The 15,550-nt window shown below is 46.9% G+C and overlaps 3 protein-coding genes and 1 pseudogene across 3 annotated transcripts; all 4 read right to left on the reverse strand.

The window, feature by feature from the left end:
• The window catches only part of LOC101765399, a 3,921-nt pseudogene extending 2,980 nt beyond the window's left edge, over positions 1-941 (reverse strand).
• A 624-nt stretch (positions 942-1,565) lies between these two features.
• Positions 1,566-3,493, reverse strand: LOC101765803 (cytochrome P450 71A1). The gene is made up of 2 exons (XM_004984247.4): positions 2,481-3,493; positions 1,566-2,416 (listed from the first exon to the last, which is right to left on the reverse strand). Exons 1-2 carry the CDS (start codon positions 3,414-3,416, stop codon positions 1,781-1,783), a joined length of 1,572 nt encoding a protein of 523 aa, XP_004984304.1. The 5' UTR covers positions 3,417-3,493; the 3' UTR covers positions 1,566-1,780.
• Positions 3,494-7,860: 4,367 nt separating this feature from the next.
• On the reverse strand, positions 7,861-11,648 carry LOC101766222 (cytochrome P450 71A1). Its single transcript, XM_004984248.2, has 2 exons — positions 10,653-11,648; positions 7,861-8,888 (listed from the first exon to the last, which is right to left on the reverse strand). Exons 1-2 carry the CDS (start codon positions 11,601-11,603, stop codon positions 8,229-8,231), a joined length of 1,611 nt encoding a protein of 536 aa, XP_004984305.1. The 5' UTR covers positions 11,604-11,648; the 3' UTR covers positions 7,861-8,228.
• Positions 11,649-12,660: 1,012 nt separating this feature from the next.
• LOC101766630 (peptide methionine sulfoxide reductase B5) lies at positions 12,661-15,550 on the reverse strand. The gene is made up of 3 exons (XM_004984249.3): positions 15,300-15,550; positions 13,154-13,310; positions 12,661-13,060 (listed from the first exon to the last, which is right to left on the reverse strand). Exons 1-3 carry the CDS (start codon positions 15,395-15,397, stop codon positions 12,911-12,913), a joined length of 405 nt encoding a protein of 134 aa, XP_004984306.1. The 5' UTR covers positions 15,398-15,550; the 3' UTR covers positions 12,661-12,910.

Raw genomic sequence — 15,550 nt, forward strand, 5'->3', positions numbered from 1 at the left:
AACACCATCCCGCTCGATCGGAACCTCCCAGGTTTGGGTCATCAGCGAGCTCCAGCAGCAAGTCCACCATGTCCATGGCGGCAAACTCCTCGCCCTCTCGCCGCCGGCGCTCGTTGTGCTCGTCCAGCACTTGCTCCAGGAACCGATCGAACTTCCTTCCCAGCCTCTTAATCCTCTTGATCTGCGGGTCCAGCCAGCCTAGCCACGGGATCATGTCCCCGACGTTGAGCGCGCCGCTGAGGAAGAAGAACTCGTCGATCATCCACTTGAACTCCTCCGGCGTCGTCGCCGCCGCCGACGACCCTGTACCGCCATGGACGACGTACTTCTTTCCCAGCACCATGCGCGAGATCGCGTTGAGGTTCGCCATGAAAAGGTGATCCAAGAGCACCACAGCGCGCCCCGCCGCCGCTGACGCCGGCGCCTCCGGCCCGTGCCCGTAGAGGTCGCGCAGCATGGCGCGGACCTCCTCGTCGCGGACGTGCTCGTGCGACCTGAGCCGCCTCGCGCTCAGTATCTCGGTCTTCCACAGCCTGCGCGCCTGGCGCCAGTAGGCGCCGTAGGGCGCCCACAGCACGTCGGAGTAGTTGCAGCCGGTGTACCGGCCGGACGCCATCCTCGGGCGGTCGATGAACGCCAGGTCGTGGGTCTTGAGGATGAACCGGGCGGCATCAACCGACGAGCCAACGACGACGGGGAAGGAGCCGAGCCGGAGGGACATCAACGGGCCATACTGCTTGGAGAGCTCGTGGATGGAGCGGTGCGGGAGCGCGCCGATCAGGTTGAGGTTGCCGATCACCGGCCATGGCCGAGGGCCCGGCGGTAGGTTGTGCTTGAGCTTGGGGTGGTTCCAGCGGCGGAGAATGGTTACAAGAAAGAGCACGGTGGCGAGCACGACGGCAACGAAGGGGACCGCTGGTGGTAGCTCCATGGAACGTCCGAGGGAGACATTTTTGCCTGTGAAGGGACAAGTGAGTACTAGTATAAAGTTCGATGGCGGGTGGCCTGTCCACGTAAGTCACTCTCGCGACTGATTTTGATTTCAAGTTTGGATTTATTATCTGACGCCCCACAACACAAGCGAAATGAAATGGGCATTATTAGGATAAACGTGGTAACGACTGGACCATACATATGCATGTCTGGTTGCGAAGATTAAATATGGAGAAAATTCTGAGTATATCATTGAAAATTGAAGTGATCCATTCTGCGTCATTCAAATTTAGCCTATTCTTTCGGTACAATTGCAAATCTAACTTCATCCCTTACATGCGTCATCTTTACTCAGAAGAAACAGTAACGCTGTTAAGCAATGGACGCCGTTCATCGATTTCGTCCAATTTTACCGTACCCCATCACGACACTCTTTTTTTCATGGTTTTGGTGAGCTTCCGTTCGTGTAATGTCGTTTGCGATGAGGCACCTTGGGTTTAGTGTTTTAGCTGGAACCTATGGGCACTTCCGAGAGGCTGTCGAGCAGATCCTTGATGAAGTCACGTACGGCAAATTGCCGTTGAGAACTGAGAAGGTCATGTGCCGTACTTGAGAACTCAGCTCCAAACATCTCTCGAACACTAACAATCTTTTTTTATTTAATTAATAATATAGGGTACATTAAATTTGAGTTATAGAGTGAAACTAGGAGACAAGCACAGAACAACAATAGAGACGGATCGAGCATGGATGTGTGACAAAAGTCTCTCGTCCTTATTGTCGGTACAAAGCACAGGCATCATATGCATTTCGTACGCGCGCACGGAGGCAGATCGATATGCATGCTTCACGGCACGGCATAGAGGTGGTCCGGGAGCTTGGGCTCGGCGACGGCCTCGAGCGGGACCCTGCGGGGCACGGTGAGCGAGAACGTTTCCTCCATGCTCAGCTCCTCCGCCGCCGCCGCGCCGCCGGGGAGCCTCCAAGCGAAGGCGTGCAGCAGGTTGGCCAGGATCATGTGCACCATCCTGAGGCCGAGGCCGATGCCGGGGCACATCCGGCGGCCGGACCCGAACGGCAGGAGCTCGAAGTCCTGCCCTTTCACGTCCACGCCGCTCCCGACGAACCGCTCCGGCCGGAACTCCATGGGGGCTTCCCACACTGCCGGGTCACGGCCGATGGCCCAGACGTTGATGAGGACGCGCGTGCCCGCCGGGATGTCGTAGCGGCCCATGGACACGTCCTCCCGGGACAGCCGCGGCGACATAAGTGGAGCAACGGGATGCAGGCGCATGGTCTCCTTCACGATGGCCTCCATGTACGGGAGGTTTGGGATGTCTTGCTCTGCCACAAGGCGGTCGCGGCCGATCACACGCTCCAGCTCCTCGCTGGCCTTGGCAAGGACCTCGGGGCTCCTGAGGATCTCAGACATGGCCCACTCGACGGTCACCGACGACGTATCCGTGCCGCCGCCGATGAGGTCCTGCATGCGTAGTTCAGTGAATCCCTTGACACCATCACGCGTGGAGTCAAATGACAACACTTACTAGAGTGAATCCCTTGACACCATCCCTCCCGATCGGGACCTCGAGATTGGGGTCGTCGGCGAGCTCGAGAAGCACGTCCACCATGTCCGTGGCGATGAACTCCTTGCCCTCTCGCCGCCGCCGCTCGTTGTGCTCGTCCAGGACGTACTCCAGGAACCGGTCGAACATCTTGGCCGACCTCTTCATCCTCCTGACGTACCCCTGCGGGTCCAGCCAGCTGAGCCACGGGATCATGTCCCCGACGTTGAGCGCGCCGTTGAGTGAGAAGTGCTCGTCGATCATCCGCCTGAACTCCTCCGGTGTCACCGGCGAGCCGGCCCCGTCGACGACGTACTTCCTTCCCAGCACCATGCGCGAGATCACGTTGAGGTTCACCATGTAGAGGTGCTCCCTGAGCGCCACCGCCGCGTGCTGCCCGCCGGCCGCCGCCGCCGCCGCGGAGGCGCGCAGATCGTTGAGCATCGAGCGCACCTCCTCGCCGCGGACGTGCTCGAGCGACGCGAGCCGCCTCGCGTTGAAGAGCTCGGCCTGCCAGAGCCTGCGCCCCTGGCGCCAGTACGCGCCGTGGGGCGACCAGAAGAGGCCGGAGTAGTTGTAGGTGGTGTGCTTGCCGGCCGCCGTCCTGGGACGGTCGATGAACGCCAGGTCGTGGGTCTTGAGGAAGAACCTGGCCGTCTCGACCGACGAGCCGACGACGACGGGGGAGGAGCCGAACCGGAGGGACATGAGCGGGCCGTACCGCGCCGAGAGGTCGTGGATGGAGTGGTGCGGGAGCGGGCCGATCAGGTTCAGGTTGCCGATCACCGGCCACGGCCGGGGGCCCGGTGGGAGGTTGTACTTGCGCGTGGGGCGGCGCTGGCGGAGAATGGCCACGAGGAACAGAGCGGCGGCGAGCACGACGGCGAGGAATGAGGCCGGCGACGGTGAAAGCTCCATTAGGAGGTAGGTAGGATGGAGGTGTTTTTTTTACCTTCTCAAGTGAAGTGATGGGCGATGAACGAACTAGTGTGAGCACTATATACAGATCAGAGTGGTGTTATCTCGACGTGTGTGTGCGTTGATTATGGCCACTGGTGTCGGTGCCGATCCTTGTCCGTCCCTCTCTAGTGAGATTGCAGTGGATTACACGGCAGCTGGGAACGGAGATCGCTCAAAATTCGAACCGACGGCAGTGCCTAACGTGGCGCAAGCCGGTTGATCGGCAGGGTGTGGACTGTGGAGGTTGCATGCGAGACAGCGAGAGGGGCAGCGACGGATATGCATTTTGGTGTATTTCTGCAACTGCAGGCGTTTCTTTTCTCGAATGGGCATTTGTAGATACCTTTTGCACCGTGGTATATTGTCAGCAACTAATGCAGCAAAATAAGACACATGTTTCAAAATAGGTCAATAATGCAATCATTAATGCAAATTGTTGGAATGGGCCTCACAAACAATACTAGGCTGCTGCATTCTTAAAATGTGCAATGAGGCCACCACATTTTGTTGAATCAGGTTCACATCATGACTGTTGGAGTATTGAATATATGCATCAGATCACATTCAAACACAAGAAAAAAAAAATGAAAATGTAAACTATTGGATTAACTGATACGGGTCACAAAGTACGTGGAATAAGGAAACAAATATATAAAATGAAACCTGAAAAGAAAATAGCAAAGCCACGCTCGATCAACTAGGGAAGTAAGGCCAGCATAACGGTTGGTAGGCGGGGCGATGTCAGTCAAGGTGGTGGAAAGGGTTGAGACTGCTGAACTTGCTCAAATGGTTATTGGTGGAATGAGGAGCGGCGGTAGCTCTAGCAGTTGGATCCCCCTGCAGATGTGACAAGGAGAGTAGGGTGGTGAGAGGGCATGCCAAGGCCCACTTTAAGAGCATCTATATATCGGCTGAATAACTCTATCTAAAGGTGACGTCGGAGGAAAGAAAGAAGACTTGAGATAAAAGGAAGAATAACATCTATTAGATGAAGTATTTGATGAAGATCAAATAAATACATGTGTATAGTAGACACTAAGACCTAGGTATATAATACAAATAGATCCAAATAAAAAGGATTCAAATAACGATAGAAGATGATTCAAGAGTCAGGAGCAACCGAGCAAATTTGATTGAAGTACTTCTCAGCTGTGCTGGTCATCATGTTGGATTTCATTTGGTTAGGTCCATTTTATATCTAATTAAATCGGTTAAATTACAAGGCCTACAATTTATGCTAGGAAGTTAAAAGTGGATAATCCAATGTGGAAAATTGAGAAAGACTCTAACCAACTTAACAGGTGACTTTGAGTGTACCCGTATGTGAAGTTGCAAAATGAGTACATCCTGAATCTCTCTGGTTCTTAGCTTTGTTCTTGTTTTATTGCATATTAAATATAAACATGTTTACTGTTGTCAATCAAGTTACACATCATCATGTTTTAAACCGAACATTTGAAAATTAAAATATACTGAATTTTGCCTATAACACTGGGCGCGCCTAGCTTGCTGTTCTCCCTCGAGCACAAGGCCCAAATGCGCCCACAAGTTGAACATGTGATATCTACCCCTCCTGCCATCATGATCTGACTAAATCATTGAAATGGAAGTAACCCGTAGATACATGCAGATGATAAACCTAAATATCCATGAAACAGAAATACAAGAAAGTCAGCAAATGTCTATCAAGACATCTGTTCAGTGGTGCGGACTTATCCAGGCCAGGGTATCCATCAAGTGGAACTAGTTGTCCGTACTTCAAGCCGGTTTTCCATGCTTTTCTCAAGGTGCGCCACCTATATTTCTCCTTGGTTCATAGAAAAACATGTTTAGACTTGAGACAGGACTACACCCACATCCCTCTCGATACAGTCCAGCCACGAGAGTATGTCCATGTTAGTCGAACTAGCTAGTCTGGCAATCCATATTCCTGCATAGGCTAATAATTTCAAGAGACAACCATATCCTTGATTTGAAGGACCCCATTTAGAGAATTCATCCTTTACTTTTATAAGATCAGTCCAGATGTGAGAATTTCCTGATTTACCTCGTACTTGTGTCAATGCTGATTTACCACTAAAATATTTGTTTCCAAGTAATTGTTGCCAAACCCCATCCTCGTTAAGTAGCCTATAAATCCATTTGCTAAGGAGACATATATTCTTGACCACAAGATTGGTAATACCCCGTCTGCCTTAGTCCTTTGGTTGGCAAACTATCCCATCCCATCTGCTGAACCTATACTTCTCCTAATCATTGTCCCCTTGCAAAAAAAAAATCAAGTGTTCAGTTTCTTCTCAAATCTGTCTTCCACCATCTTCCAATCACTGTTTCTAAGCCTTCTATGTATCATGGGCATACTGAGGTATTTGAATGGTGCAGTGCCAATGGTGCATCCAAATAATTGTGTGTATTGTTCTGCATATTCAATAGCAACCCCATAATATAAAAGGAGATAAGAATGTACTCCCTCCATTCCAAATTGTAGGTCGTTTTGGCTTTTCTAGGTGCATAGTTTTTGTTATGCACTTAGATATAGTGTTGTTATGCACATAGATATAGTGTACAAGTCCATCAACCCATGCTCCTGCACAGGATAATATTTTTAAATCTTTTGTATTTAAAAATTATTTAGAAATCAAACTTCTAGCTAATAATCAAAATTGTTTACCTACTACTCTCTCATTTTTTCAATACTTCAACATAATATTTATATAGATGTGTATGTATCTTTGTCTAGTTGTGATTGATTTTTTAATTAGTACTTACTCTATACACTTTTCATCTACATTCACACTTTTTTTTCATTTTGTATCGCACCTCCATACATCGTGTTTAGCATAAAAATTAATATTTTTCATCATTTCCTCAAATACATGTATAAATGATCTACATGGTGACACCCATCACGCGTGTACCTTAAATTAGTATTTCTATATCAACAATAACATAAATAGGTAATTTAGAATCATATATTAGTTTACTATTGGACATTTCTATATGATGCACATGAAGATAATTAGATTAAAATTTAGGTGTTTACTTGATGTTACTTTTAATAATAACACGCACGGGTAACTTAGATACAAATTTAGAATGATACTTTAAGTTATACTTTATTATAATAATATGCATGAGTAAATTGGATGAAGACTACGGGGTTACTTTAGATTATTTTTTATAATGGTAGGGCTCGATAATTTAGATATAGATTTAGGTTTATTTTAGAATATTTTCATAATGATATTGGTGGATAATTTTTTTAGAAAATATAATAGACCAATAGCTATGATTATTAGAGTTTATAGGATTGATGTTTGATGTTTCTGATTTTTGTGAGAATTTCTAGGATTTGTCTTTTTTTCTATCGTGTCTCGTGAAAACTAATATGGAGTCTTCAATGGACAAAAATGAGATCACATTGCTATAAAACTATTACCTTGAGCTACTTCTTATTTGTTAAAATTCGAACACAATACATATATACTTATTATCTTCATCCGATTGTGTTATATTTAGTTCTAACGTTTCCATCCATATTTATAATTTTTAACTTTTCATTTTGCATCGCAAGTATGCGCTTGAATTTGTTTAATATACCTTAAGTTTAAGCTATAATTTTAACATAGAAATCTATATTCTCATCACTTTGCCTATATCTTTATAAATGGTAACATACACACCATGTGTATATACCTTAAGTATTATATCATATACCAATAGTGTAAGAAATAGATGATTTAGAATCGTATATTGGTGTGTATTTTTAATTAAGGTGATTTAGATTCAAATTTAAGGTTACTTCATATTATTTTTAACAATGGCATATGTTAGTAATATAGCTGCAAATTTAAGGGGTTACTTTAAATTATTTTTTAAGTATTAGTGGTGGGCAATTTTGTTGCAAAGGGGGTTATTTTAAATTATTTTTATAATGGCAGAAGTGGGTAATTTTGATGAAGATTAGGGGCTACTTCAGTTTATTTATATAATGGCAGAGGTGGGTAATTTAGATATAGATTTAGAGGGTTATTTTAGGCTATTTTTATAATGATATAGGTGGGTAATTTTTTAGAAAACATAATATATCCAATCAATGGCTACGATGATTTGAGTCTACCGATTGACGGCTAGATGTTTTGCTTTTTTGTGAGAATTTCTAGGATTTCTCTTTTTTTCTAGAGTGTCCACCTAAGATCCTAGGTGGCATGACCTAGAGGCTTCAAAAGAAACCTCCAATTAGTAATAGTAAGATTGTTATGCACTTAGATACAATTTGGAACGGAGGGAATAGTATTGTTTGCCCACGTTGAATTGGATGTTGATGTCTCTCTTGCTTCCATTTTTGGTGTTTACAACTGTCTATTTCAGCTCAGTCATATATAATTTGCTTAATAATAAGTCTCAGCTTGCATTTGTAATATGTATGGTTCAGACAGTCGAGTTCAAAAAGTAAAACTCCAGAGATACACACACACAATCAATGATAAAACACAAAGAAACAACATAAACAGAATCTTCTTTATTGCCCGTCACAAGCAAATGCATCATGCATGTCTTATTCATATATACGCAGATGTAGGAGGCAGCCAGACAGACTTGCCAGTCTTCGACCATGCATCACGGCCCATCAGTCGCGTAGAGGTATAGGAGGCAGAATCTTCTTTATTGCCGTCGCAAGCACATGCATCATGCATGTCTCATTCATAGGCAGATGTATTAGGATGCAGCCAGACAGACTTGCCAGTCTTCCACCATGCATCACGGCGATCACGGCGCAGTCGCGTAGAGGTGCGCCGGGAGCCTGGGCTCGGCGACGGCCTCGAGCGGGACCTTGCGCGGGACGGCCAGCCCGAACTTTTCCTCCATGCTCAGCTCCTCCGCCGCCACGCCGTCGGGGAGCCTCCACGCGAACGCGTGCAGCAGGTTCGCCAGCGTCAGCTGCACCATCTTGAGCCCGAGGGTGTACCCCGGGCACATCCGGCGGCCGGACCCGAACGGCAGCAGCTCGAGGTCCTGCCCCTTCACGTCCACGCTGCTCCCGACGAACCGCTCCGGCCGGAACTCCTCCGCCGCGCGGCCCCACACGGCGGGGTCGCGGCCGATGGTCCATATGTTGACGAACACGAGCGTGCCCGCCGGGATGTCGTAGCCGCCGCCGCCGCCGCCGCCCGTGGACGACGCGTCCTCGCGGGACAGCCGCGGGGCCAGCAGGGGCGTCACAGGGTGCAGGCGGAAGGTCTCCTTCACGACGGCCTCCAGGTACGGGAGCTTCGGGATGTCCTCCTCCGTGACGAGGAGGCGGCCGTGGCCGACGACGCTGTCGAGCTCCTCGGTGGCCTTGGCCATGACCTCCGGGTTCCGCAGGAGCTCCGACATCGCCCACTCGGTGGCCACCGCCGATGTGTCCGTGCCGCCGGCGATGAGGTCCTGCATACGTGTCCATTGTTTACCCGTGTCAAATGCTCGGATCGGAGCACGAAGGAAAATTAGTGCGTAGGACAACGGCCACGTTGATCAATTTGCCAAGTGTTGAACCAATATTGTGGGGCCGTACCAATGCATGTATTATTTCCTACTTTTCTTTTATCCACAAAAGCTTTCGAAAAATTATCACTCGCTCATAGTGGAGCATTATAGCTTTCGAAAAATTGTTGATGATGTTAAGAAGACAGGACCGATCGGTAGTGGAAGTAGCCGTCAGGCTGATTAGCCGCGTTTGATGGTTGAATTCTCCCTGTCCATTGGATGGTTTGACTCTTTCACATAGTGTACAGTAGGTACTACACCGGTTGGTCATGTCTCCCTTTTTCAAAACCGTGTGCAAATTTTAAAGAATTTTTTCCGCAGGAAAATTCTTAAAGAATTTAAACTGAGGCCAACTAAAATGGTGAGGAACTGAAACTGCTGGTTGTTATAAACTTTTGTGAAATATTCTGACTGACATACCACACAAGCTACCGGCATCAGCTGCTTAGCTATATGATTTTTATTTCACGGGAAACAACAGTCCTAGCATACGTAGAGAAAAAAAGTTGTGTAATTGCCTTATGATGTCCAAACCACAAGTATGTCTGAATCTTACTACTCATTAGAGATAATTTGGAGCCTCAACATTGCTCTAACAGAGTTCAGAATTTCGGCCGAAAATCACTGCAGCAAAGATTGGTCCTACGGTGGTGACCGGTAAATGGTCATACGGTCATTTTTCAGTTGGATTTTGTTCGGCCTTTCAAATTTCAGTCAAAATTTGGTTAAATTTCTTTTTTTTGCCAAAAATCAGTCTACTGGTCCCCTCCAAATCTTTTTGCCCATTGGGTAGCTTGAACGTTGGGCTCTAATCATTGTAGCCGTTGGATTTATAATGTTTTCTAAAAAAATTATCCACCTTTGCCATTCTCAAAATAGTCTGAAGTAAACCCTAAATCTATATCTAATTTATCTACTCTATCATTATTAAAAAAATAAAGTAACATCGTAATCTTCTTAAAAATTATCCACCTATACCATTATAAAAATTACTTAAAATAATCTAAAATTTAATTTTGATTACCAATAGTTACATAAATAGAAATAACCTAAGGTAAGTCCTAAACCTGAAACTAAATTACCTCATCTGTCATTATTAAAAATATGTGATTCTAAATTGCCTATTTCTATTTTAAAATAAACTAAGCTCGGCCTATTTCTATTTCTATCACTGTTAATATAGAAAATACTATATATGCATGATGTGTGTTACCATATAGATAATTTACAAATGTATGGAGGAAGCTATGATAATACCAATTTTCATGTTAAATACATAGCTTGAACTAAAGGTTTGATTAAACTTAAATATATATCAAGAGCATATGTAGGTGCCATCCAAAGCAAAAAAAAAAAAGCTTCAAACGTGTATTAAAAAATAAAGTAATTACCAGTTAAAATATATCACAGCTGGATAAAGGATTTGTGTTAGAGTATTGAACAAACGAGTGAGAGTCACAATTTAAATAATTTTGACTATTGCTTATGTCGCGCAAAATTGTTAGTCCGTGCAGAATGCGGGAGCACGAGTTGATGACTAGTTAACCTATGTAATTGGTTAGCACCACCAGTGCAACATGTTGTTAAGTGTATTAGGCTATTGACGTGTAAATCGTTCAACTTAAATTTGACTCATGCATGGGGTGCACTAGTAGCCTGTGTTACCAGAGCGAATCCCTTGACGCCATCCCGCTCGATCGGGACCTCGAGGCTGGGGTCGTCAGCGAGCTCCAGCAGCAGGTCCACCATGTCTTTGGCGACGAACCCCTCGCCCTCCCGCCGCCGCCGCTCGTTGTGCTCGTCCACCACGTGCTCCAGGAACCGGTCGAACATCTTGCCGAGCCTCTTCATCCTGGCGATGTACCCCTGCAGGTCCAGGCAGTTAAGCCACGGGATGAAGTCCCCGATGCTGAACACGCCGTTGAGGACGAACAGCTCGTCGACCATCCACCTGAACTCGGCCGGCGAGACCGGGGACCCCGCGGTGCCCTCGCCTACGTACTTCCTCCCCAGCGCCATGCGCGAGATCACGTTCAGGTTCAGCATGAGCAGGTGCTCCTTGAGCGCCACCGCCACGCGCCCCTCGGCGAGCCCGTGCAGGCCGCGGAGCAGGTCGCGCACCTCCTCGAGGCGGACGTGCTCCTGCGACCGGAGCTGCCTGGCGCTGAAGAGCTTGGTCTGCCAGAGCTTGCGCGCCTGGCGCCAGTACGCGCCGTAGGGGGACCAGACGATGTCGGAGAAGTTGTAGGCGGTGTACCTCCCGGAGGCCATCTTGGGGCGGTCGATGAAGGCGACGTCGTGGGTCTTGAGGATGAACCTGGCGGCGTCCACGGAGGCGCCGACGACGACGGGGACGGAGCCAAAGCGGAGGGACATGAGCGGGCCGTGCCGCGCCGAGAGTTCGTGGATAGAGCGGTGCGGGAGCGAGCCGATCAGGTTCAGGTTGCCGATCACCGGCCACGGCCGGGGGCCCGGCGGGAGGTTGTACTTGCGACTGCGGGTGGTGGAGCTGCGCCTGCGGCAGAGGACGGTGACGAGGAGGAGCGCGGCGGCCAGCACGGCGCCGAGGGAGGAGGAGGAGGAGGAGGAGGCCCATGGCGGTAGTAGTAGCTCCATCGGGACGTGTAGGGTGGTGGTGGATCGGAAGTCGGAACGTGATGCGTTTTGCGTCGAGATGGGGTGCATCGTCTGGAGTGATGGTATATATAATACTGATGGGTACGGGTGTGGTTGCAGTCAGGCAAAGTGTCTTTTCTCTGCGTGCATGTGTTGGTTAAGATAAGCGCTGGTGGTAGGGATCGGAGAATCTGGATTCCCGTGCGACTTAAGTTCTTATAGCCCATTGTTGTGTGTCGCAGAGTGAGTTTGGGTTTTGGATTATGCGACCGGGAACAGAGCCCAATGTTCACAAAGGCATCTCACCGGGAGAACAAGTAGCGACCAACGATTAGTACGATAACGATGATATTTTAGCAGTAATATAATAATGTATAATTTGGTTTAGGGACTAAGCTAGCAGTTTTCAGCTGAAAAAAAAAACTAAACAGTAAATGGGCGCGCAAGGAAGAGCATCTTCCGACGAACTCCCATAAATAAAAACCACATGTATCGCTCTCAGCATTCAGCAAAGCTTGCATCATATGAAGCAAAACTGGACCTATCACTTCCACTACAAATCGTGGGCAAGTACAACCACCGAGAGTTGGCGGCGCAGCATAGGCCACGACAGAGCCGGCGACATGACTGGGACTTAACATGAAGGCTTCAACTTTAGACAATAATGGCGTTGGGGAAGCCAAGCCCTGCTACCGACTGTGGATGTAAGTTTTTGGCAGCTGGTCATTCTGTTCAAAAGGAGGAGCCCTCAGACTTTGTTTCAGAGTATGGTTCATCTGCCGGGTAAGTAATGATAACACCTATCCGATCGGCGCAGCATTTTGTAACAAGATTCGGGCTGCCCAACTTCAGGGTGTCACTGTAGCATTTCGTTTGTATTTGTAAATTATTGTCCAAATATTGACTAATTAGGCTCAAAAGATTCGTCTCGCAAAGTACAGCAAAACTGTGCAATTAATTTTTTGATTTCGTCTACATTCAGTACTCTATGCATATACCGCAAGTTTGATGATGGGAAATCTTCTTTTTGCATAATGCCAAAGTTAGGATTTTGGAGTGAACTAAATATGGCCTCGATAAAGCACTTGATGAGATTTTACATTCTGACACGACAGAATATTATAACAGCTTGTGTAAATGGCAGATCGCTAGCAGTAATAACTAATTGTGACAACAGATTCAGCTCACGGCCAAAGTAACGGGAGACACGTAAACGTACATGCTGAATACAAATCTTATTCGTCGTTTTGTAGTGCTTCATTCTCAAAGGTCCAGAGACATGCGAGTTTCCATCCGGGGAAGATGATTTAGGAGGCAGGAGTGAACTTGATCGAGACACTGTTCACGCAGTGGCGCTCATCCGTGGGTGTCTTGAAGCCTTCTCCCTTGAATACATGGCCCAGATGCCCGCCGCAGGCTGCACAAGTGATCTCCACCCTCCGACCATCAGGATCGGGCTAAAACGATGAAATATAAGTGATCAGCATATATGTCAATCAGAATGGAAAAGGGGCATGTGAGACAGTCAGCAAACGGAGATCGAGACATACTGTTCGGTTTATGGCTCCTGGAAGTCCTTCAAAGAAAGCTGGCCAGCCGCAGCCTGAGTCGAATTTGGTGTCGGACTTGTACAGTGGGGTTCCGCAGCCAGCACAGTTATAAACCCCGTCAGCTTTAAATTTGTTGTACTCTCCTGTTCCAGGTAACCTGAACATGAATGTGCGCTTAGCTTGACGACAGATGCTTCGTTAATTATTATGCTGGGATCACTTTCAGATAATCATTTTCACATCAAGTGACAAACATGATATTATTCTTCTGAACCAAGCCAACAGAATATAAGCTGGAACAGATGGTTTGGTATGCTGAGGTCATTTTTTTAGCAATGTAGATTTAATATGTTCCTCTAACTCCTGTGGCCGATCTGCAAGGTTTGCTGCACAGTTAGTCATCTACTCTTAAAATTAGCACATGTTTATCCCATCAAGTATGAATTGGTCTAGTCACAAGTATCTTAGCACCCCTTTACATTAATCCTAGATCCACCCCTGTCATATTCTGAAGAGCGTGATAAAGTATTAAAAACTAATTCAACAAGTCAACTACTTGGGTACTGATTTACAATAGTAACTAGCAAAATATGCATAAGCATTTAAAGGTAATGCAAACTTAATCCTTAATGTTTAAAGGTAGTAATGTGCGATAAATAAATGAAATGATATAACCCACAAGAATTTTTTCGGTTTATGTCTGACTAGCACACAGATTTGACAATTATAATAGACTGTAATCCAACGCTACTAAGCAGGAAAACTGAAGACAGTGTAAACTTTTAACTTCCCATGCAACAAGTTCCATGAAAGGCAGCCATCTTAGTTAGGAGGACATTCACATGATTGGGCATGATAATGGACTACTGAAGACTAGCTCCCACACTAACAAGGCCCTGTTTAGATACGACTCACATGTTTAGTTTCAACTAATTTACATGTGGATGGGTCAGGATCCTGGTCTGCCCAAATGAGACCCAAAAAGCATGAGACCTAGACTCTAGTGACAATGGTAGAAATATAAGACACTTTTCCTCTTTAAATCGGTATGTGAACACTAGGTCGCCTGCTAATTTTCAGTTACAAGTTTAGATGATTTATAGTACTAGTAGATCCTATTTAATTTGTAGGATGAATTGGATTTTCTGTCCTTTCTTTTGACACTAAAGGATAATTTTCGAGTTACTAGTATACTCTGCATATCACTACTAATCGCAGAATAAGAATTACTTGAACCCGGTGGCTGCAAGAAAGATTGTAAAACCTGTTATAAGATTGTAGAGCAGATGAGCAGAATCTTACTTCCAACAAAGATATTTTTGGCAACAGAAATCTTACACACTCTTTCTGAATCATACTTATATTAGCCTGACCACTAGAACTGCTCAAGTTCTTATAAGTTATTTCATCCATCACCAAGAGAAAAGGGCAAAGGCAAATAGTTATCTTCACCGCTATAAACCATGTGCATATGCACACACTAACGAGATGTTGCTTTGTCTTAAGGGAGAAAGTGCGCAAATTTATTGGCATCATGTTTACTGTTTCTATGTTTTTCTTTGGACAGAACAAAATTATTTGTCTTTCCCTAAACCAGAAAACTCAGCTATGTACGGTAAGCCACATGGTAAGAAATTAGGAATGGTGGGCCAAACTTTCAGGATATCAAACCAAGTGGCAAGCCTGCAGTTAGATTAACAAATTGGCTTCGTTTTCTCTAGCTCTATCCCTTTTATATCTTATATAAGTCACCTTCCAGAACTTGTCTTACAGAAACAAAACCCAACTTTTGACTTTTTGAGCAGTCAAGATGAAAATCCAACAAGGAGCTAGAATCCCCACCCGGCGGCTCAAAACTCTACGATCTCAAGTTCTCAACCAATCGGCGGCCATGGCCCCCAACACCCTAAGACGACGTTCGCTGGAATCAGACATCGGAGATACGAATCGCACAAGCATCGAATCCCCCGAGAAGAAAAGGGGAACGAAAGATATGCAGGACGCCCAGGCACAGATCAATTCACAACATGACAGTCACAAAACGAAGCGTGGAGTATCACGAGCGCGCATGGCCCGTGGTGATAGACGATGAGGACGGAGGAAGCTGGATGGAGGGAGGGGGGGGGGGGGGGGTGCGAGTACTGACTCGGTGCCCTTTTGGCGGAGGATGCGGAACTGCTCGGGGGAGAGGATGGCGCGCCACTCCTCTTCGCTCCTCTGCTTGCTGCTGCCCCCGGACGCCATCGCCGCGGCGGGGGGGGTCGGGGCGTCGGGCACGGGAGCGATCCGAAGAAGGAACGAAACGCGAGGAGGAGGTAGACGGCGCGGTGCGGACGTGCGGTGAGGCTGTGAGGGGGAGCAACGGCGCTATGTGGACTTTGCGCTTTGCTGAGTGCA

Source organism: Setaria italica, chromosome IX (assembly GCF_000263155.2).
Source record: "Setaria italica strain Yugu1 chromosome IX, Setaria_italica_v2.0, whole genome shotgun sequence".
In the NCBI taxonomy this organism is placed as follows: domain Eukaryota; kingdom Viridiplantae; phylum Streptophyta; class Magnoliopsida; order Poales; family Poaceae; genus Setaria; species Setaria italica.